The following is a 22,317-nucleotide window of genomic DNA, read 5'->3' as shown; positions in this document are numbered from 1 at the left end:
CAGATGGAATGTTCACAAAATTTCTGTGTTTCTGCTACCACCCCCGAGCCTGGGACTCCTTTTCCAGATGTAGAATGGAAGCACAAAAATAAAAGGTAACAAAAAAAAAAATTCTGAAACAGTCAAGAGAATAGAAGCTGTGTTGCCCAAGTCTGTCTTTTCAACCCAACTGCTATGCTGGCGTCGTGCTAGAGTATTTAGCAATACCTTAACAACTAAAGAGAAGTTATTATTAGTCATAAACACTTTGCTAGTGCTAGCTAGGACTGTGCTGTGCTTTTGGAATCAAAGTCATGAAAAGTGGAACTTTAAAGGTAATAAAATGTTAATTAGAAAAATTAACTTATTGATAAGAATTTTCCATAAATGAAGCTTTCAAAAACCAATAGGCAAATATCAACTGCAAAATTCCAGGCCAACAAGCATGTAACATTTATGGATGGCATGGTTCAGAACTGACTCAATGGAAACATGATCATATTCACTTACAATGAAAAACCTGCTTCTGAAGCAGCAAAAAGAGATTTAAAGTCATCCTTAAAGTATTAAATCTGAAGATAAAAATTATCAGAACAAGCCACATCCTGTGTTTTCTTAACTTAGTTGTGAATAAATGGCAGTATCTACAGAGTGAAAAGCCTTCCCAGAGTAGCAACTCGTGCAAAAGCACATCCCTTTTTTATTTCTGAATAAATTTTTAATTAGAAAAAAGTAGTTTGCAGATCAGGAAAGAAATGTAGCTCAGTAAGAAATGTTTTCTATATTTTCTGTATGCCATGGTACTCTTTGCTGTTGTGTTTTCTGTAAACTCTTACTACCATAATTATTGTCAGCGCGATATCACAATATTCAAAGCTCTACACCTGTGCTGAAGTCTCAGTTGAATATAGAATTTCACAGGAAATGATCTCTGAAGTTACTAAGTGGTGGCTAGATTTATATAAACATGTAGGCGTACACAGATGCTGAGAGCTGCTGGGATTCTCAAAAACATCTACTGCCTGATTCACACTGATTTGAAGAGTAAAACACATTGGTGCTTTTTAATTTCAAAAGCTTGTTTGTCTACATCTTTGGTTGTCTAAATTTCTTTAAAATTTTGACCCTAAGTGTTTTGCCCAAGGTCATATTACAAGTCAATTATAATGTAATTTTGCCTACAAAGTTATTCAGATCTCCTACAAGAGCACAGGAACTTATCACGCTCCAAATAAACTTGCATTAGACAAATGCTGACAAACAGGGATTTGAGTTCAACATTATTTATATTCATCTCAGTGACCATGAAAATCAACACTCAAGAAGTTTAGAAAGCAATTGGTCTTTAAAATAAATATTACTATTAATAAATAAACAAAACTTTCCTGAAGTTGCTAAGGTCTCAAACGTGTGGGAACTTGTAATATGAAGGAAAAAAAAAAGAATAAAAAATAAAAAAGAAAAGAAAAAAAAAGAAAAGAAAAGAGTTCAAAGGCAGCCAGGCAAGGTAGAAAGGAAAAGATCGTGCTTATACAATGTCTGTCCTGTTATTTCTTTAGAAAAATAGAACCATCCAAGAAAACACAGATCACATGTTGGGCTCAAATGAAGTATTTCACCTTCAGTGTCCTTTTTAAGTTGTCATATTAAATGAATCCACTTTTGTGATGGAAGTCTGTTTAAGGTCTGTGAAGGCACCATGAGAATCTTATAGTGACATTTTGAGCGCTCAGCTGGTTTGGGGCCTTTCTTGAGTTGACTGTCATCTTGACTAACATAGCAAGGGCCAACCTGAATCCTTTAGAAGCTAAAAAGAAAGAGCTGCTGCTGCTTATATTTCAATGGCTGCACTCCTACCAAGGCTGGAACAAAGATGCACCTATCTTAAAGGGATGTGTCTCACACATTACCCACGTGTTGCAATTTCGGTCAAAATAACAGTATACGCAAAATACAATTTATTTTATTACCTCTCCTGGGTAGGGTCTCTTTATGCCCTGTATAGGCAAAGACTGGGGGCGAGGGCCTGGGTAGGCTTGCTGAGGCATCCTCTGCCCATGGGTGCTGAAGGGACTCATTCCAGGAGGCCGAGGCTGGTTCATGCCCATGGGTGGCCCGCTCATGCTGGAAGGTGTCATTCCAGCTCCCATGCTTGCTGGGTTCATGTTGCCTGGCATAGAAGCAGGACCACGAGGACCAGGCTGGTTCATAAACTGGTTGTTGTAAGCCTGAGTTGGACCCATCTGGAAAGAGGAACAAACCTTCAACGGAAGAAGAAGAAAAAAAAAAAAAGAATAAAATGCGACATGCATTTATAAAATGGGAAGAGGGAGCTGAACGTGCTTTTTGGGGGAGGGAAGAAGGCAAGGATTTATGTCGCATTTTCTTTCAAAGTTCTCCAGCATTTGACGGGCAGTGATGTTATTTATAATAAAAATTCAACTGGAATTGTAGAAGACAGACGTAAGTCTAAAGTGAGAAATTAAATCTTTTCAATTGGTTTGTCTAGTACTGCAAGGTCACAGGTTAGGAAGTTGGCTGTGTAAATACAGCATAACACCACAGTTTCTAAGACACTGTGCTTCACATCACCTGGCACATGGACCCATATACTTCAGGACACTGTGCTTCACATCACCTGGCACATGGACCCATATACTTCAGAACTCAGAGAGGTAAAAAAGCTAAGGAGGAAAAAACCTGAATTGATCAAACCTTTGTTTATTTTAAGAAAAAAATGGTTACATGACATGCTAGAAGTTATCACCAGAAACGCATGTCTTGCATAGCTGCTCTTACAGACAATATTATTATAAGCAAACCTCTCTTCTACTGCTGTTTTCTTGTTTGAAGGGAAAAAACCCCAATCAAACAACTGTAGTCAGCAAAATAAACAATTATCCAAGCATTACAAAACCTATTTCAAGATTCTTGAACATTTCACTAGGTTCTCAAATTTAGAGGGCTGGCAAAGGCAGCAATAATATATCATGTCAGATGCAGCTGTAATTTTGGGTAATCTTCAATTTTTTTTTAAGGGGCAACCCCTAAACTACAAAATACAGTTAGGCAAGATTGATCACGAAAAACACACGACACTGACTCATACCTACATACACACATTCCAGCAGTTTCTCATAAGCATTTATAACCATGCTCATGCACAAAAAAATAAAAATAGAGTAGGCACCCTAACAAACACGACAGTAAGAAGGACAGCCCAATTCCCTGTAATGGTCCAGATCAGGCAGGTATGAAAACATAAGGGGTACTCTCTTACCGGTCCATACTGGTTCATGTCCTTATTCTGTGTTTCCTGAAGGGCTGCCACAGTGGCCGTGGCTGTAGCTGTTGCTGTAGCAGCAGCAGCTGCAACTGCAGCAGCGGCAGCAGCTGCAGCTGGCTGGGTGAAATCAGCTGGTGGCCTCGTGTGGGGGGGGATCCCCATTCCTGCAGGGGTATTTGGGCCTCCAGGGTAACTAACAGGGAAGAAAAGAAAAAAAAAAGGAAGGAAAGAAAGACAGAATTAAGATGTGCCGGTGGATTTTGTTTTGAATGGTGGTGTGGTCCTCACCTGGAACTGTTCCAAAACCACCTATGAATGACTAATGAAAGCCAGCAGGAGAGGTAATTAGGTGAGTACAGGAGACACAAGTGTTGTCCAGGTGCACCAGTCATAGGGGCTGCCACTGGAATTGCAAGGCACTGCCATCAGTTGTTTTGGGGGCAGTGAACTGCTTCACAGCTCCATAGCTTACTGCAAAGTAGAACTGAACTCCTGAAAGTTAATGCTCCATTTCCCAATAGTGTAGGGGCAGATTTCAGAGCAGCATGAACAGAGAGCTCCCTATACTACAGCACGTTCATCTGCCTCAGTGGTGAATTATGGCAAGTGTTCTCAATATAGCAAAAGCATTTCTCCCTGAACCTTAGCAGAAAGGCCAGGAGAGACCCAGTGCAATCAACTCTGCTGGATCCCAAGCAATGTATTTCACAATTCCTACCCATCTCCTCTATTGATCATAAGATAAACTAAGCTAAACCATGCATTTCCCACTCCAAGATATCAAATATCTTTATAAATATGGGCCAGTATACTGTGCCCATTTTAGAGATGTTAATACAAAGCCAAAGAAACTTTCTGACTTGTTCAAGGTCACTCAACAGATTGGTGGCAGAGATGAAAGAAGAGGTAAGTTCCCTGAGTCCTGGGCTTATACTCTTCACACTAGACTGACTATACAAACAGCAGCAGTCTTTTCAGCAGGCTTTGTAGTGGGACCACAAACAGTGGTTTCAGTTAAGTGCCCTTACCACCCTTATTTACAAAGTACAGACACAGAAAGTCAAAATGTAACTAACCCCAGACTATTAGTTTTTGCTTATTTGACTAATGCAGCATTCATTTCCCAAAATAAATACACAGCACGACCATCTTTCTTAACAAACATCTTTGTTCCCAATTCTTTTCATATTCCTCTTGTGGAGTAAGTCTTTGGGCAGAAATATTCTGTTGCATAGGAACCTCCTTTGCCCAATGCCCAAACTTACTCCTCCGTACGCACGAAGAAATTATACCATCAATACCTTTCACATCCTGGCCTTATTAAATGTTAATCATTCCTAAGCCTGTGGTCTGTTTAACAATCTCCCTTAATTAAAACTTTATTTTGGGGGTTTATTAGAGCTAATTGATTGACCTAAGCCATTTCCATTTACGGTGATGAATTTCTTTGCAGTTCAGGCAGCTGATTTCCAAAGCTGTAAAAACAGTATGTACTTCACTTAACCAGCATAAAATAGCTACTGAGACTTTATGTAATTAAAATAAGCCCATGACGCTTCTGCCAGGTCACTAAAACAAGCTTCATCAACTACTTAAATCCATTTCCCGCCTCACACAAGTAAATCTTACCTGCCACCAAAGCCTCCACTCCCAGGATAATTGGGTCGCCCATACATGCCCTGCTGTATGTATGGCTGAGTGGAGCCTGCCTTGGCTGAAAACTGTTGCTGTTGTCCAGCAAACTGAGGGGAGTTGATTCCAGGGTTGCTGGTTGTCATCCCAGAAGCCATGGGATTTCCTGCTGGGTTCATAGGGTTGTTAGCATTTGCCATTGGATTTCCCAGCACCTGTGAGAAGAAAACATGAGAATAAGGGGCTGTATCTTGAATTACTTCAAGTAAATTAAGTTAATTTGCTGTGGTAGTTAAATTAAAACTTTAACAACCCTGTACTCTGAACTCTTATCGGTATAAACCTCACTGATGCCTAGTGCACATACCTGGTGATTTCTCCTTTTCCCATTTCCAAACAAACCCAACTGGACGGAACCCTAACATGTTTATGAAAAGATCTGATGAAAAAGATCTGCTAGAACGATGCTCTGACCATTCATTTGACTATGAGAAAGGACATGACTTTTCTTTTGTGGTATGGGTTTCTTCAGGGTTTTTTTGTTTGGGTTTTTTCGCATGTGTAGGTTTTGTTTGTTTGTTTGTTTGGGTTTTTGCTTTGTATTTGCTTGTTTGTCTGATGCAGGCCTTTGAAATAACCTGGAAGTATTCAGTTCCACTAGCATACTGCAAAAGCTACTACAGATGTGAAAACTGTGAAAGAATCTTGAATCTAAGTCTCACTAAAGTGTACAGAAGTCTACTGGCTGTTTTTATTGCTTCTTATAAAAGAGTCCTCTGTTCCGTTTTTTTAAAAGGACTTGTTTTGCTTGTTTGAAGAATTTTTTTTCCCAAATTGCTATGATTTCCACTGAGATGTAAGCATGGCTGTTCATGGCTCAACTGCACAGAAATCTGCCTCCTACTTGAAAAGAAACTTAGTGGTCATGATTTTTACAGAAGACTAAGTCATCAGCTTCAGGCATTTGTGAAAAGAAATTGGTGAGCCCAGCTCATTCCTTTCCCTCGATGAGAATGAAGACTTACAGGAAACCCTGACATTTATTTCAATCTGCTCTGAATAGCTACAACCAAGAGTCACATTCCAGAGTTTCACTGCTCCCTTGCAGTGACTCTGAAGAAGCATTTTCTTTCTTTGTGCCAAAACACTTTTTTCCTTCTATTGCACATTCCTCTGAAGTACCATGAAGAGTTCAAGTAATATTGCAGTTTTCTTATAATAGAACAAAACTCTGAGTAAATTTTTTTTATTCTTTCCTTTTGCCTTTTTCAAGTGTGAAAGATTTCCACAAGAAACTACATTTTCATTTTCTGGCCAATATATGGACCAATGTGCTTACTCAAGTGTTTCTCTTCCAGATGGGATATCTTTCCTTTTAATATATTAAAAGAAATCAACAATAATAAATCATGTTATAGGTCCTGTAACTGTTTCCTCTTGTTATTTTTTGGAAGAAAGATTATGCCACCACCAGTGCTTACATAACTGCCATGTGAGTATCTGTATGATTTGGCCTCTGAATAATTTCTTTTTCAAACAGCTCATTCCATAACCATTTTGTTTTCAAATTTCTTACCAAAATTAAAATAATAACAAAAAAATCACTGGAAAATTTTGTATGGGATCTACTGTCACTTGGTTTGAAGAAGGCAGAAAAGACAGGTTAGAGTTATGTACAATTTGCACTCATTAAAGACGGTGTTCTGTTTTGAGCACTTCATCTATGGTGTAAGAAAAGGCCAGACTGTCTGAGAGCTTAATTTGGGCCACATCCCTCAGAGCACACACTATCACAAATAATTGGCAACTTTTTCATAAAAGCTGCTTCTTTTTGTATGGTATAATTCAATATACAACACAGAACAAAAAGAGAGTTAAGAGCAGAGAGAACCAAGTGAACAACCAGGAAGTATGGCTCTCACCTGGAAGCCAGGAGTTCATGCTTCTGTTTCAATGTATATTGAAATATTTTTGCAAAGTCAGGTAGCCTTAACAGGGAGAGACTGCAAAGAACACAGCCTAATGCTGGTAGTTAGCAACCCAGTGTGGGGGTAGACTTGGTACTAAATTTCACCAGCCCACAAGTACAATACACAGCACCATGTAAAATCAACAACTGTCATTTGGGGAATCCAGCTAATTTTTTTTTAACATAACAATTCTTCACGTGCAATCTGAAATTCCCATGAGCTTTGGGATTACCCCAAAACCATGCTTTTAGTGTTGAAATCACATAGTGCAAAATTCAAGCTAAACCCAAGCATGACATTTGCATGCAGCTAAAGGAGTAACTGATGCAAGCTCTCAGACACCTCCTTTCCGATGCCACCAAAGTGGACATGACTTGGAGAAAAATGCACCATGTACAACAAAGAAGACAGACACTGCTATTAATCCCAACAGGATTTTCCAAAAAGCTTTCCATTTTACAAACATTTGCAAAACCGTGTAGCTAGAGGGGAGGGACCATATAGATGAAGCTTACCTGGCTTTGAGAGGTGTTAGTCACACCCCATACTGTGGTGACCACTGATAAAGAGCCTGGAGGCTGGTTGGTATTTTGTTGCCAGGGAACAGAATCATAAGGGAAAGACCCATCACTGCAAAAACAAACGTTCAGGAGGGTGAGATTTTGGAAGTTTAAACAGTGGCAAGCTGCTGGTGGGGACAAAGGGATTAACATGTGACATTACCTTACCTCTCCACTCCTCTTTCCATTATTAGCCTAGCACTCTCAGAGGCATGAAGTTTCTTTAATAGCAACGTGATCATATCAAACCACACAGAACTAATGAATTCCTTAACTATATCGAAGCATAGGGCTTTTACCATAAAAAAGGTCTGTTAGCAGTGGAAGTACAAATAAACTCAGGGCAAGTTTCAAACAAGGACACTAAGTTACTCAGAAGCACGTATTTTTGCAATTCATCTCAAACTCTCCAACAATCACTACCTCAGCTGCCTTATATCAATTCAATTAGATTTTGAGACCAGACTGCAGTTCCACTGTCTGCAGTGGGTCCCCAAATGACCAGAAAAGCCTTTAAAGCAATAGCAGTTCAACATCATTTTGAAAAGTAAATTGAAATTCAGATAGTGTTCTCCCACACGATGGATAAGCTGCATGCCAGAAACAGTATTAGCTAATCAGCATTCTAGAAAATCAACTGCAGATATACAACACATCTTTCAGATGAATATGTGGATGAGAGGATTGGGTTTTTCCATTAGCTTTGTCCACAGATACAAGCAAACATTTCTTACATTTCTTACAGTTCTTTTCATTAAAAAAAACAACGCATTGGTGGTTTCAAAATGAACACAGGATAAGTATGCATCTAGTGTAATTAATGAAGTATGTTGAAACCAGCAAAAATAACTATTAATCCTATAACCATAAAATATATGCCACTTGAAATCTGCTCATTCTCATACTATCAACTTGTAAATTAGATTTCTATTTGTGTATATGTACACATACACACAGGTGATCTTTCCTCATCTAGATATATATACACCATTTAAGAGACACACATTGCTCTTTCATTTTCAAACACAATTAACTTGTATTTCATATCAAGAACTGCATTTTTGTCTGGACTACCAGCTATCACTGAAATTCTATCCAGGGCTATCTTGCCTGAAGAATCCATACAGGCTCTACATGTGCTTTATCAATGAGTTTCAAACCCTATGACTCTCTCATGTCCCCAGACAGTACTCCAGGATTGGACTGTTTCTCCTTCCTTCTATGCTGTGAGCCAAAATCAAGGACTATCTATGTGCTCATTCTTTAGCCTGTCTGTAACACCTAGTGTAAATAACTTAAGAACAGGAAGTGCATTGCACAGAGAGTACACATGTATGTGACAAAAACTGCCCCTGTCCCAAGTAACAAATAACCTAACAATAACAACAGCAACTGTGTAAGGCAAAATGAAACAAAGAATACATTTCACAAACAACTAGGAAATTGCAAACAAATTCCATAACGCCGGGCCAGCACAACAGCACTGTATCAGAACATAACTGTGCATTTGAACTGACCTATTTGTTTCAAAATACCCTAATTCAATTAAGCAATAATATCACACAAAATATTAAATTAGGGATAACAATAATTTCCCCTAACAAATAATTAGAGAAAATTAATGGCAAACAGTAATTCTCTGTAAGATGCCTGACATCTAATGTTTACATTGACAGTATCCATATAAACCAGTGTGTGAATAAGGGGATATCGAACACCTTGCAACCACTAAGTCCTAGTAGCCCATGTTTCTTTAAAATACTTTCTCTTAGAAAGCTGAAAATCTTGCCCCTCTCATTCAGAGGCTCAGACAATGGCTCCAGTGACTAATATTTGCAAGTGACGCAATGTTTCAGCAAGTCCCCTCCACCAGCATGGAGACAAATGATGACTAACCCAGAATTTGTGACTGCTATTAAGCCTTCCTCTTTTATCCTGCTCTGAATGATGCCTCCTACTTTACTTCCTTCTCTGACTGTTTCTGATGATGTCTGCTCTGTGATTTGTTTGGATATTTATGGCACAACTGAGTGTTCATATACTTGAATGACTACAAAGAAGCTCTCTCCATGACATAAGCAGTGAAAGGACTCACTGCAGACATTCCTCTCTATTCCCCACTGATGTACTGTGGACAGGTAATAAAACCTGAGGAACAAGGCAAATATTTTGCAAGTGTATGAGTAAATAAGAAGGGTAATGATAGACAGGAATCAAACCAGTGAGTCAGTCACTGAAGATTCTTCTAAATGCAGATATACAGTTTGTAAACATACTCAAACTTTGAGCTAGCCATGCTTTAGTCTGCTGTTAACAAGTCATAACTACTACTTCACTTTCTTTGCCTCCAAAGCATGTTTCTCTCCTTTACAGTATGCAGAAGAAATTTCATATATCATTCATCCATAACTTCCAGTGGTAGAGTCAGAGCATTTGTTCAATAGAACTACTTTCTCAAAGACTATACAATCACTTCATCCTAATTATAAATACAGAATAAATCACTCAATTTTACTCTATTACAGTTAAAATGGGTGACACCTTGAGAAACCATATTGTTGATATATGACGGAAGCCTCCAGTACAACACATAAAAGCCAGAAAAAGAGACCAGGTACAGATTTGTTGAGAAATACTCACTGTGCACATTGAATAACATGACTCCCACAGTCATTATCCAACACAGGACTTAGCTTTAAATCACAGACACTACTAATATCAGAAATTATAGCAACACTGAAATAGTGATAGATGTGCCTTGCAGAACATGAATTTACATACCCTCATCTACACTTACTGCCCTAGACCTCATCCCTTAAACTTCACTTTAGCTGAGAAATACATGGCAATCTCATGGTTTGCATTCCCCAGGATGACACTCTGGTCCATCACCAATTATATGTGTTTCAGGATGACTTCTGCCATACTGAATACAATACCTACCCTCCCCTCCATCACGTGAAGGCTTCTTTGGTTTCAAGCAGTAGGAAGTGCTAAAACACGTGCCACTCAACTAGAGGATTACTTGTCCCTCCACTTCCTTCTTTCAACTTGTGTTTCTGTGCTTAAGACAACCCAAAGGAATACTCCCACCATCAAAGGAAAACCCGTGTAAGTACCCTAATGAAACGTGACCAATCCAATTCTCATTTGCAAATGAGCAGTGGCTTTCCACTGTTATTATACAGAGCTGTGAATTATCCTGAAATCCCTTTCTTTAAACTTGAAAATGGCAGCCAATGGAGAAAGAAGCTTCAACCTCTTCAGCCAAAGCGAAATGCTGCCCATGACATTGTTCCTGTTGAATGGTACAAGGGTAATTAAGTCTCTCACTGCACCCTGGAGGGCAGTGAGTCAGTTTAGGCTCAGCTGGAGTCCACTAAAAGAGTATTGACTAAATTTATAATAGTGCTAATGAACCTATACATACTACTGGTCAGCATTAAAGGCCAAACAACAGAGGAAGCCACAGAGCAAAGAAGAAGAGATGGAGGGAAATTACTTCTCCAACTATGATTGCAGCAATACTGCAATCAAGCAATGAGCAAAGATTTCTTAGCTACTGGCAAATGTACTGAAACCACCAGTAATACAACACTCATGCTGGAGAGGTACCTTGATAGTTAGGTCTAAACAGCTTCTCTTAAACCCAGTACTAGGGAAACAGAACCAGGCAGACACCCAGACTCTTAGGAATACTTACAGACTTCATGTCAGACAGATTGACAGCTAATTCCAATAAAAGTTGCTTAACAACAAGTGACCTCCGTAGAGTAAATTAATACCAGTGAATTACCATAGTTTATACATAATTTGTGGCATTATTTGCTGTATTTTAAATACGTTTATGCTGTCATTAAAGCAATTTTACATGTATCTGATACTCTGTTTACATGTCCTCATTGCTTAGGAAGGAGATGGTTCAGTGAAGTACGCATCCCTAGAGCATTGATACTTTACATGTTGTGGAGGAGGGTGAAAACTGGAATTATAATTTCCTGGTGATTTTCCACATCGCTTGTTGGGAAGGCCAGGTGTCTAAAACACTACCTTTATAAGCATCTATCTCTGTTTTAAACACTAAAAATCTATCAACTACTGCAGAAAAGCACCAGATGTTGCCTTTCTTAAAAAACCTTTTCACTCCAAGCACTGGTATCAAGTTTCCCACAACTGGGCTTTCAGTGGCTACTCTCTGTTGCTTACCCTCAAGCCAGCTTTACAGTTTTGTCAGGGTCCTTAATGTTTCTGAAGCAGTCATCCCACCTGATGGGTAGCTGACACACAGAGAGTTCACACAATCCCTTAAATCTACTGACTCTATCATAACCTCCTTAGCTGACGCCAAGATGGGCAGGTAATTGCCAGTGTAACACTGACTGTCATTTCTCCCGTGTCTCCTTTTGTCACCCATGGACACCTAGACAGGAGAGCACCTCATGACAAGGAGCGAGGTGTCAAAGATCTATACAGGCCAAACACCCCTTTGCGATTACACACGGTCAAAAATCAGAACGGTCAAAATCCAGCCCAAAACTGGAGCTCCTGATCTGTTCCTGCCCGCCAGCATCTCTCTGTGTCTGCACCTTGCTCTGCCTCTGGGTGCATGTGTGCTCAGGGTGCTCAGCACCCCTTGGCTGTATTCTTGGTTGGAGCCTCTAGGTGACACTACTTTAATATAAAAGAAACCATAACTGTTTGCAAACAAGGCTCCTTGCTCCCCTCTTTTCCCCCTAAAACCTCATGCATCTGTAGCAGAAAAATATCACAAATCCCACAGTCAGAACGGGCAATTAAGCCCTGGGTAACTGCAGCACCAATACATGTATTTCACACCCATACTGTCTCACAAGTTAGGCAGCTTAGCTTCTTTCACTCAGGTTTAGCTTTTTTTTTTACTTGGATTCCTTGTGTGAACACCACTCACATAACTCTAATTGCAAATATGGATTCAGTTTGCAATCCTTCTTGATTAGGCCACCATCATGAACTTAACACTAGAAACTGGAAAAAAAATGGGAAAAAAACTAGCTTAAGTCCTTTCTGGAGTATTGTAGTGTTTCACACCAAAAAGGCAGTTAAAATTCAGTATTTGCACTGCACCATGCAAACCTAACAATTTGATAAGCTAGGAACCTCCACCAACATATTCATAAATAACAGATCAAATGGATTTTTTTTTTTCTTTTCTATCAAAGGTCTACTGAAAATATCCTTGGCCTTGACTATTAATTTGAAAAAACCCCACTGTGACAATTGAAAACCAAAATTCATTTCTGCTTACTGGCAATCAAAAATATTTTGGAGATCTGCTTCTGTTTACTTTTTAAAAAACCCCAGAAATTTAAAGGGAAACAACCAACTTCTCATTTTTCATTGAGATTTTTTATTCAAGGGAGCAAAACCAACACCTCCCCATCTGAGATCCATGCACCATCTTCATACACCTACAGTGTTTGACCAAAGCATTTGAACTTGAACACCTAAAATTAGTTTTTAGTCTAGCTGACAGACTACTATTAAACACATTACTATTAAAAAAACACCTACAAAATTTGACCAAGTTGTCCCTTGACCTGTGCCATGTTTTCTGTAGACTGTGTACACCGCTCTAAGCTATTAATTCTCTGTTCACATAGAGGAATATGGCAGAGCAAGGAGATCCTCATGAAGAAAGGACATGAAGACCACTTACAGTCAGCAAGGAAACCTGAGGATATATTGTAAAGGAAACAAACAATAAGTACCCCTGTACATCACACACTGACATGAACAAACTAAAAGCCAGTGTTGTGTACAGGTATCCTAAGCTGTTTACATTCAAGATGAGGAAAACAAGAGGGTGGTGTAGTCAGTCTGTATAGTAGTACTGACTTTGGATGGCTAGCAGGAATTCACTTTTGACTGATGCTATCTATGTGATTCATACCTTCCTGAAATATATTCCCCTACAGAGCATTATTATTTGAAGAAGTTTAAATTGTATTGGTATAAATTAAGACTCCATCCCACATTTCACTAAAAAACCCCCTAAAACACAATCCCATCCAAATCACTGGGTGTTTTTGTGTAATGTTAAAGTGAAAAGCCAATTTGGAAGCATTCCGCAAGACTTTATTTCCCTCACTTCTTAATGGCATGACTACAAATATTCAGATCTCTCAGAGAAAATACACAGTTCCAAAATATATCCCATCACAATTCTCAAGTCTGTTGCTTCCCTCCACTCTTCACAACTAGATGAATACGTTTCTCTAAACCTTTGGAAAGCTTTGATTCTCCCAACTCTAAATGCACAGAAGATCCATATCTACTCCTTACCTATCAAGAAAGAATTACCTCAAGTGCTGTTTCAGTACTGGATGCTGCCCGTACCATGAAGAGGAAGACTGAAAAGTGGTTAGAAATTTCATAATTCACTGTAAAAAGAAGGATGTTGTTTTATGACAAACTGTGTGAGAACAGAAGCATTCTGAAACCATCTAGGTGAGCAGATGCAGGTGAAGCACTCAAAAGGTGAAAGCAGCTAGCCATTTATCAGCTCAGCAGTTTGGATGGCACCTGCAGCTAGCAGGTGGCTATCACCCCCTGCCTCTGCTCTTTTAAATATACACACACACACATCTATAATAACCATTCATGCAGCCACACACATATGCACAATACAGCCGCTTGCATGGACACTGAGACGCCAAAATCAAGCTGGCAGTTCAGCAGGTGATACAAAGTACCTCTGGAAGCTGAAAGCCCTTAACTTTTTCTTTATAGTTCTGACAAGGCCTGTGAGGCCTGGATGACTTATGACAGCACAAGGCGGGAACACTGCCTTCCATTTCACATTGGGTTGCTACAGATCAGCCTGTGACACACTTGCTGCTGTGCTTCTTGGCGCCTTACTCTACAGACAGTGTCATCAGTTAGAGCCATGCCTGCAAGTATCACACTGCTCAGCAAGTGTTACTGCATCTGAATTAAACTCCTAAAATTAGAAAAATGCATCAGGCCAAATAATTAGATTAATTCATAAGTTTCTGAACCTGCAAACACCCACATCACCCCTGCATGCACACACAGTCCTGCTGCGCTACAGATTTCATATATGTCCACGCACACGTGTGTGCGCACGCAAAGATACAGAGATAACACAACTTATTTCTGCACATGTGGAATAAATGATCACAGCTATGCAGGTAAGAAACACAAATGCTACTGAGACCCACTGCTGCCTCAGAAGAAGCAGAAGGGGTTACATTGTCTGACATGGGGACTACAGCATCCATCTGATCAAAGGAAAAAAGATTAAAGCATCACACCCAGTTCTATTGTCACACAAGTAGACCATGCAATGCATTACTACAGCCCAGATTACAGTTACAAAATCCACCGGTAACAGCCCTGTTATTAACATGCCACCTGTTACCTTTTTCAAAATGCTGAAATTATCTTATGATCGTTTTCAGCTTGACAAATGCAGTTTAATCTTTATTGCATCTCACAGCACAGACCTGCTTCATCCATGTCTTATTTATCTCACGTGTGTCGGAATGCAAACCCGAGCCCTTAGTCCCCCCCTGCCACCAGGCATTCCTTCTGCTCTGCTTTATCAATGTACCTGGGTTTCCATATCCGACTGCTCCTTTACAATAAAAAACACACCCACCCAGTATTCTACCATTGCCCGTTGCCTTGGTAATCCAAATGCCTGGGTACTCGCTGATTATCGGCGAATGAGACTCGCATTGTTCACACCGCAGCGCGTCTGCTATGTTAATGTGAGATAATGGCAGCCAGAAGACTCCTTTTGTTCCCAGCTTTGCTGTTTATTCATAGTGCCTGGAGGTCAGCGACTGCTACAACAACCGGGGAAGGAACCGCTGAGAGCGTGAGCAGATTCCACTTCTGCTTTCGCCTCTGAGACAGGGGGAAACACGAGCAGCCCCGCACAGCGAGAAGGGCACCGGGAGCTCTGCAGTCTGACTCACGCAAGGTGTAGCAGGCGGCTCGGAGGAAGATGTGATGGACTTGCACTTCCGAGATTTTAGATGAAGCTGATTTACGCTCCCCGACAACAGAAAAAAAACCCGCTTTCTTCGAGAGGCACGGCGGGAAGGGAGGGAGAGAGGGAGGAGGGGGCAGCACAGCACCGCCGCAACTCACGGGGAGCGAGCCGGGCTGGGGCTGCGGGGCTGGCCGGGCACAGGGCAGGGGACAGCCCTGGAGGGACAGCGGGGACAGCCCTGGGGGGCAGCGGCCGGGCCGAGGGCAGCGGCTCCCGCAGCGCCCGGCGGGCCGGGCCGGGCCGGTGTCGGTGCCAGGGGGCGACCGGGCAGCCCCGAGCCCACGGAGCGGGGCCGGGCAGGGCAGGGCAGGGCAGGGACCCGGGCGGAGCGGGACTGCCGCGCTCCGCACACACAGGGCAGGTCTGAGACACGTCTCCCCGAGCCGTCTCCGCACTGTGCCTGTCAGAGCAGTTTGGAAATGCTGTCGGTGACACAGTGACACGGGCAAACAGACCGTCACATCGCATCTCCCCTGACGCGGTAAGTGGGGACCGAGAGCACGAACAGGCTGTGGTACCTTCCGCGCATTCCCAGCTCGGTGGAGATGAGGACATTCAAGAAGGTGCACCGGCTGGTGCGCTGTTTCTCATCCCTGGAACAGCCCTTTCATGGGAAGAAACCACCGATTCCTGCTAAAGGCACTACCAGTATCTAATTAATGTCACCGACCCATCTGCCCAGGTTGCTGATGTGCTCTGTCTCTGGAGCAGGCTTTGTTGTCCTCTGCAGCGAAAACCAGTCAGGAGTGTCTTAGCAAGAATCGCTAACCCATTTTATTTTAGGGAAACCATTAGAAAAGCCCTCCATCACTGCAAATAGTAATAACTATTTCCTTTTCTTCCCATTGAGATTCTGAGGGACTTGAGAACCCAGATGCACGGGAACATCAGGAATATAAAAACTGACAAAATTGAGTATAGGGAATTCATGCCTTTTCTAATCTATTTACAGAGAAATCCTGTGGAGGGTGACATTTTCATCTAAGTGAATGAATAACATACACGTAAAGAAAAGGCATCAAGAAAAATTACAGGTTTTAGACAAAATACACATCTATGTTCCTGTTTCCAAATTATCCGAAAAAATCAAAAATCTTTTAAAAAGACAAGGTATTTGCCATAATTTACGTCAATAACGATTTTTTTTTTTTTTCACTCCACTGAAAACGTTGCCAGACTGTAAACTCCCTCCCTGCTTAGAAGCCATGTCACCTCCTGGCAGGCAGGCTGGAGTGCGATGCTAACAGCGTGGGTACCCAGAAAACAGCTACTCACACTGAACTCACCCTGTGCTGAACCACGGGCTGTCCCCTCCCCCAGCCCTTCTGCGCCTGGAAAGGACTGCTAAACCTGATGTGGACCTGATGCTGCAGAGGTTTGAAGGGCACTGACCTAGTTCTGATGTTCCCTATCCAAAGGTATTCAATCCAGTTAAAAGACTCCCAATGATTTTAATGAGTTTTGCAACAAAGAGATAGGCAAAATATAGCTTTCAGTGTCACCATGCAGTTATCATGCTGACAGCCAAAACGGTTAAAAACCAGGGGTGCTGCCACAGCTGAATGATTTTTAACTCCAGTGCCACACAAATGAGTTGGTTTCCTTGAGAACAAGTGACAGAGGGAACCTTCCCAATACAGTCAAAGAGGATAATCATGTAGACTAAGCACAAATCATGTGCTTTTGAGAGCAGACCTCATGCAAAAGAGCATGATGCTGTTGTGATTATTACTACACAGTAAATCACAATCAACCAGACATTTTCAGGAATTGGATGTTCAATATGGCCCAAACATGGAAACGATACCTGTCTGTTCAAAGCTGTTAGTTACCATATTTTAAAAACTAACATAGGCACCATGAAGCCTGAGAAGATCAGATTTTGCCTCAGTCAGCAGACATACTTTAATAATATTTGCCTAGTTTTTGTCAGGATTTATAAAAATATCAGCTTACACTTTTTAATTAAAGTAAATCACAAACCAAAACCATAAAACTTTGTCTAGTATATACAACATGTAGAGGAAAAAATTTCTTGTTTCTGAACTTTTCCCTTATTTTTTTCTGATGGTGAATTTTAACATTGAAGGACAGAAGACAGACAAAACAGTGAAGCTCCTCTTGCAGAAACAGAAGTAAAACAGGTTCCTTTACTGGGTATATTCTCTTATATTAGGATTTACCATCTGTTCAGTCCCTAATTATATTTAGTTCACAACTTCACAAACAGAAAGATGAAAAGGCTTTGAAACAATCCTATCTTTCACCTAAGGAGTTATGAATTCTTTTGCAAAGATTGTCCTTGTATGCCACAGCCACATGACATAATGAAGCAATCCCTACTTCAAATCAATGTATAAAACATGCACACGATGCTTGTTTTCACATAAGTCTGTATATGCTCCACCCAACCTTTCACTTTAACCATTTTTCTCATCCAGACATTTTTGAAGTGACTATCACTGTTGGTCAAAACCACCTATGAGGGCAAAATGGAAAAGGCAGCAGCCTTTACAGAAATTCTGACACTGTTTCTACCGGTATGTTATAACCAGTTCACTTCTGGTTCTTAACAATGCAAGAGCCAGTCTCAACCACCCAGTAAAAATTCAGACAGAGAATTACCATTCTTTTTCAAGAGCTCCTACCAATGTTTGAAAGTTCAGCTCTTAGTAAAGTTTAAATTGGAAGAAAAAAGGGACAAAACACTAAAAACAAGCACCTTTGTGAAGCAGGTCTAGCCAATAAAAGGTATTTATGACGATTGCCTGAACATGAAACAGTAATGATAATAAATATAGCACCTACCATAATATTGAATTACTACTTAATTTGATCCACTGTTCAATTTTCTCTAAACCTCTGGCACTAAGTAATTTGTGATAAAAATAATTTTATCTTTGTATTTTTCATCAGTCTTGACTGCCCTATACAGACATTACCACCCTTTGGTCACTAATTGCATGACAGCTGGCAATTAGTACAGAAGACCGAAATTTGGAGGAAGAGTGAAGACAGTAAGAACCCTACAGATGCTCATGACAACATACCAAACTGCAAATAACAGCTGTCTCTTTCCAGGTGGTTTTGTTGACAAAGTAAGCTTTACTACGAGCTGTGCAAGGAACGAGAAGGCCCCTAGGGCTTGCGTGGGTCAGATGGACCTGAAAATGAACTAGGGTGCAATTCCCACTGGGATTGATTGAAACTGTAACTCTTTCAACCAAGACTGAATTTGATCCACATGTAAAGGGCCACAACTTAATGCAATAAAGTGTTAAGTAGGAACTTCATCAAAGCAAAGGGAGGTGTGTAATGACAATAATTTGTACTTACATAACAACATTTGCCAAAGACCTTAAATTCATTGAAAAGTAAAAAATCAGCCACCTTGAGTAGTATCTCTTATTACAGACGTTATGTCAGATTGGAAAACTACAACAAAAAGAAATTACATTACTCCCTGCAAGCTAGAAAGCAGGAAATTTCAATCCTGTGCAGTAGGGCTAGCCCCAAGACTAATGGTTCTCCTTAAGTTCCCCCTAAATTCATTAAGTAGGACTTTAATTAGAAGTTATACAAGATTAAGGAGATAGGTCTTACATGATCCTTCAATACAGGAGTGAAGTTTACCCATACAACTCAGTAAAAAAAGTCTAAAACTAAAGTAAATAAAAATCTCACATTCAAGTTTGAGCCAACTATTACACTGCACTGACTTTAAAAATCTCCTAAGACTGGGGGGGGTTCTTTTTGAGAATCCAGTGCTCATTCTGTTCATAAAACACAGGCGTTTGCAGTCCACTCAACTGCCCTACATAAAACAGCAGGTATTTAGCTGATTTTTTTTCCTATATGCAAGACTTGATCATTCTGTTAATGAAAAACTAAATTTAGAAAGAAATTAGCACAATACAGTCTCTACTCTGAAAGCATTTGTTGCATATGTGCACATCCTTGTATGGTTTCTATTCTGCTCTCTGTAAGTGCATTTGATCATTAGTAACACTATCAAAGCACTCCCTAATCAGTCTATTTCAGATTTTTCTCATAACTCAATTAACTTTCTAAAAATCAAAGATTGTCCTTAAAAATAGGCCAGACCTGAATTCTCAATAGTTTAAGTGCCCATAGTTTATTAAATATGAATCCTCAGATTTAGATTCTTGTGATGCATTATTGAGTCAGAATTTATTTTAAATAGTCGAGCCCTGTTTCAACTTCAGGACTAAGCACTGTGTTTCTGTAGTGCCAGGTACATCAGGATTCTAGTCCCTGACTAGAATTCTGGGCAATTTTGTTGCTAGTAAAAGAGCAGAAAAATCTCTCTGTGAAGTACTCAACACTGTCTGATGACAGGGGAAGGATTTATTTGTGTTTAGTGATATTCAGCAGCTAACATATATTCTACATGGCCTCTGTGAAGTAACGTTCTTGAATATGCTCTTGATTGTTCTACTTTAATATCTAGTTCTTTTACAAAACTTGAAGTAGCTGGCTACATTAATTTTTTGTAGGAAATCCAAAGCATACTTGTTTTTGGTTTGAATTAACAGAAAAGCCTTGTGAATTAGAGATAAGATACTGTGAACTTTAATACTAAGCTTTTGACCGAAATGTAATCTAATGCAAATGCAAATGGTGCTTCATCAACAGCTTCATCACTGGGATTGTACTTAATGGCTTTTCATCTTTTGTTTAATTAAAACAAATAGAAAACTCAATTCTTCTTCAGTGCATACTTCACTTACTGTCTTTTAGACTGATTATAAAACATCCATGAAAATAAGCAGTTCCAGGAGGAAAAAGAAGTTGGAGAGTCACAGGATGTCTCATTCTAATGTACCACCTGAGAGATATGGCAGTCATGCTTATGGCTAAATTACAGACAAGACAACAGCACTCACTAAAACAGTGATGCAGGTATTCCAAATCCCTAAGAGGCTGCTCAGCTATTGTAGATAAGAAGTTATGCCAAAGAAATTCTGCTTTTTAGAGGGGCATCTCATAAGTGAAGAGTAGTAATTTAGAAATTATTCCCAGTGTCTTCCCCAGTAAAGGATTTCAAGGTCAATACTCAAGAAAAACTTGCAGGAACTGCTTGATACTGGGCAGGATGTTCTACTACGAGGCAGAATATTGGGCAACCTGGTATTGCCGGGAATGCTGGTATTTAGGTTTAGCAGAAGAAAGTATTTATTTCTTGACATGTGACAGTTTCAGTGAAAAACTGCCATGAAGGAAGTGAGTTGTGTCTTATCTTATCTAGTAATGTAGCAAACAGCCACTGTGAGATGGTCTTACTTTAGACTCTAGGGGAAGAGAGGCCAAATGAGAATCAGGCATCTAAAAACTACACCTAAGAGAACATATACACTGAACCACACTTTCTCTGCACACTGACCACTCATTTCACTTTCTCTTCTGACAAGCTTCTCCCAAGTGTAAAATTAGGTTATTTTAAAACGCCAAGTTTTCTGTTTGTTTCTGTTAAGTGTGTTTACAGTCGGTCATTTCATAAGCAACTGAAAAAAAGAAGCAATCCAGGTACTCTGAAAAGTCAGTGATTTTGTATTAATTATACTAGAAAAAAAAGGAGTCTGTTCTCAAGGGCTAAAACAAAAGGCATAGTGATTGCATGGTTTTCCCATAAATGCAACAAAAATAATGAAAAAGAATCCCAACCCCAAAACCAAAAGTGTTTTTCAGACAAATTCACATATGCAAATGCACAGGTACAAAGATGTCCCTAAGCTCCACTCTAACACAAAAGTTCAAGTTATTTATGCTACCATGGAATCTAGGTACAAGGAATTTAGCCTCATCCACACTCTTATCATCCTTTACTAACAAAAATACTCCACACTAAACCCAATTTATACTATTTCTGGTTTCTTTATTGTGATGCTGAGGGTTGGACAAAGGCTTGGACAAAACTCCCAGAAACATAAAGCATGAAATGAATGCTTATCCCTGTCTACACTTAATCTCCAGCTTTTGCCCTGACCTAGGCTCTGCAGACAAGAAATACAAATAGTGCTCCTCCACCTAGTTTGACAATCAAAGGCTTTGCATCTTCAGCTTCTTATAGTGTCTTTTAATGTTCACATTTTCTCTAAATCAATACAAGTGCTTTTTGATCCTCACCTGATATAAGATTATAAAGGACATTCTCTGATCTATGGCTACACCCACTGCACACCTGCTTTGTATGCAATACATTTCCAACGATGATTAAAACACAAAACATCAGTGAAATGTCTTCAACAATCAAGAAAAGCCAGTTGTACATAAATAAACATCAAGCGTCTGATGAGAGACATGATGTAGAGATTTATCTCTAGGGCACAACTTGAAGTTTGAAAGCCCACTTGAGCTGAGCCCAAATCTGGAGATGGACATGTTACTTCACTATGCACCGGGCAACAGCAAAGACAAAACCTGAGTTTATTTAGTACTTGCTGTAATTACAGATACCCTGTTGTCTGTAGTGCTGAGCAGTGCAGGAAGCAGAGTAGCTACCCCTGCCAATGGTAACAAACATTTCAATTAACAGACCTGTCATGTGATGCATCTGTACAAACTGCTGTGGACTGGGCCCAGACTCACCTATGAGAGAGGGTGGGTTTCATGGAGCTCATAGAGTTCATGGGGGGTTGCATGGGTAGCTTCCCTGGAGGATCGTTCTGCCGGCTTTTCTGGTGGCGAAGCAGCAAGAGCCGTCCCAGCTCCTCACACCAGGATGAAAGCAGTGCTGTGCAAACAGAACAAACGACAGTGAGCACACATCTGAAGGACCTGCAACACCGAGTGCAGGTGAGAGCCACTGAA

At 40.2% G+C, this 22,317-nt stretch overlaps 1 protein-coding gene across 9 annotated transcripts in view; it reads right to left on the bottom strand.

The window, feature by feature from the left end:
• ZMIZ1 (zinc finger MIZ-type containing 1) overlaps nt 1-22,317 on the bottom strand; it is a 347,321-nt gene that overhangs the window by 29,637 nt on the left and 295,367 nt on the right. For 7 of the 9 annotated variants that reach the window (XM_051800871.1, XM_051800867.1, XM_051800865.1 and 4 more), the window contains 5 exons: nt 22,096-22,240; nt 7,383-7,497; nt 4,895-5,112; nt 3,260-3,458; nt 1,950-2,240 (listed from right to left, as the gene is read on the bottom strand). In XM_051800871.1, coding sequence (XP_051656831.1) covers nt 1,950-2,240; nt 3,260-3,458; nt 4,895-5,112; nt 7,383-7,497; nt 22,096-22,240 — 968 coding nt within the window. The remainder of the gene's footprint in view (nt 1-1,949; nt 2,241-3,259; nt 3,459-4,894; nt 5,113-7,382; nt 7,498-22,095; nt 22,241-22,317) is intronic. The other 2 variants (XM_051800869.1, XM_051800873.1) reach the window with 1 other exon arrangement.

This window comes from Manacus candei, unplaced genomic scaffold (genome assembly GCF_025592945.1).
Source record: "Manacus candei isolate 608988 ecotype Guabito, Panama unplaced genomic scaffold, ASM2559294v1 h1tg000050l, whole genome shotgun sequence".
Lineage (NCBI taxonomy): Eukaryota > Metazoa > Chordata > Aves > Passeriformes > Pipridae > Manacus > Manacus candei.
The sequence above is the reverse complement of the archived record's forward strand: the minus strand, read 5'-3'. Positions and strand labels throughout refer to the sequence as shown.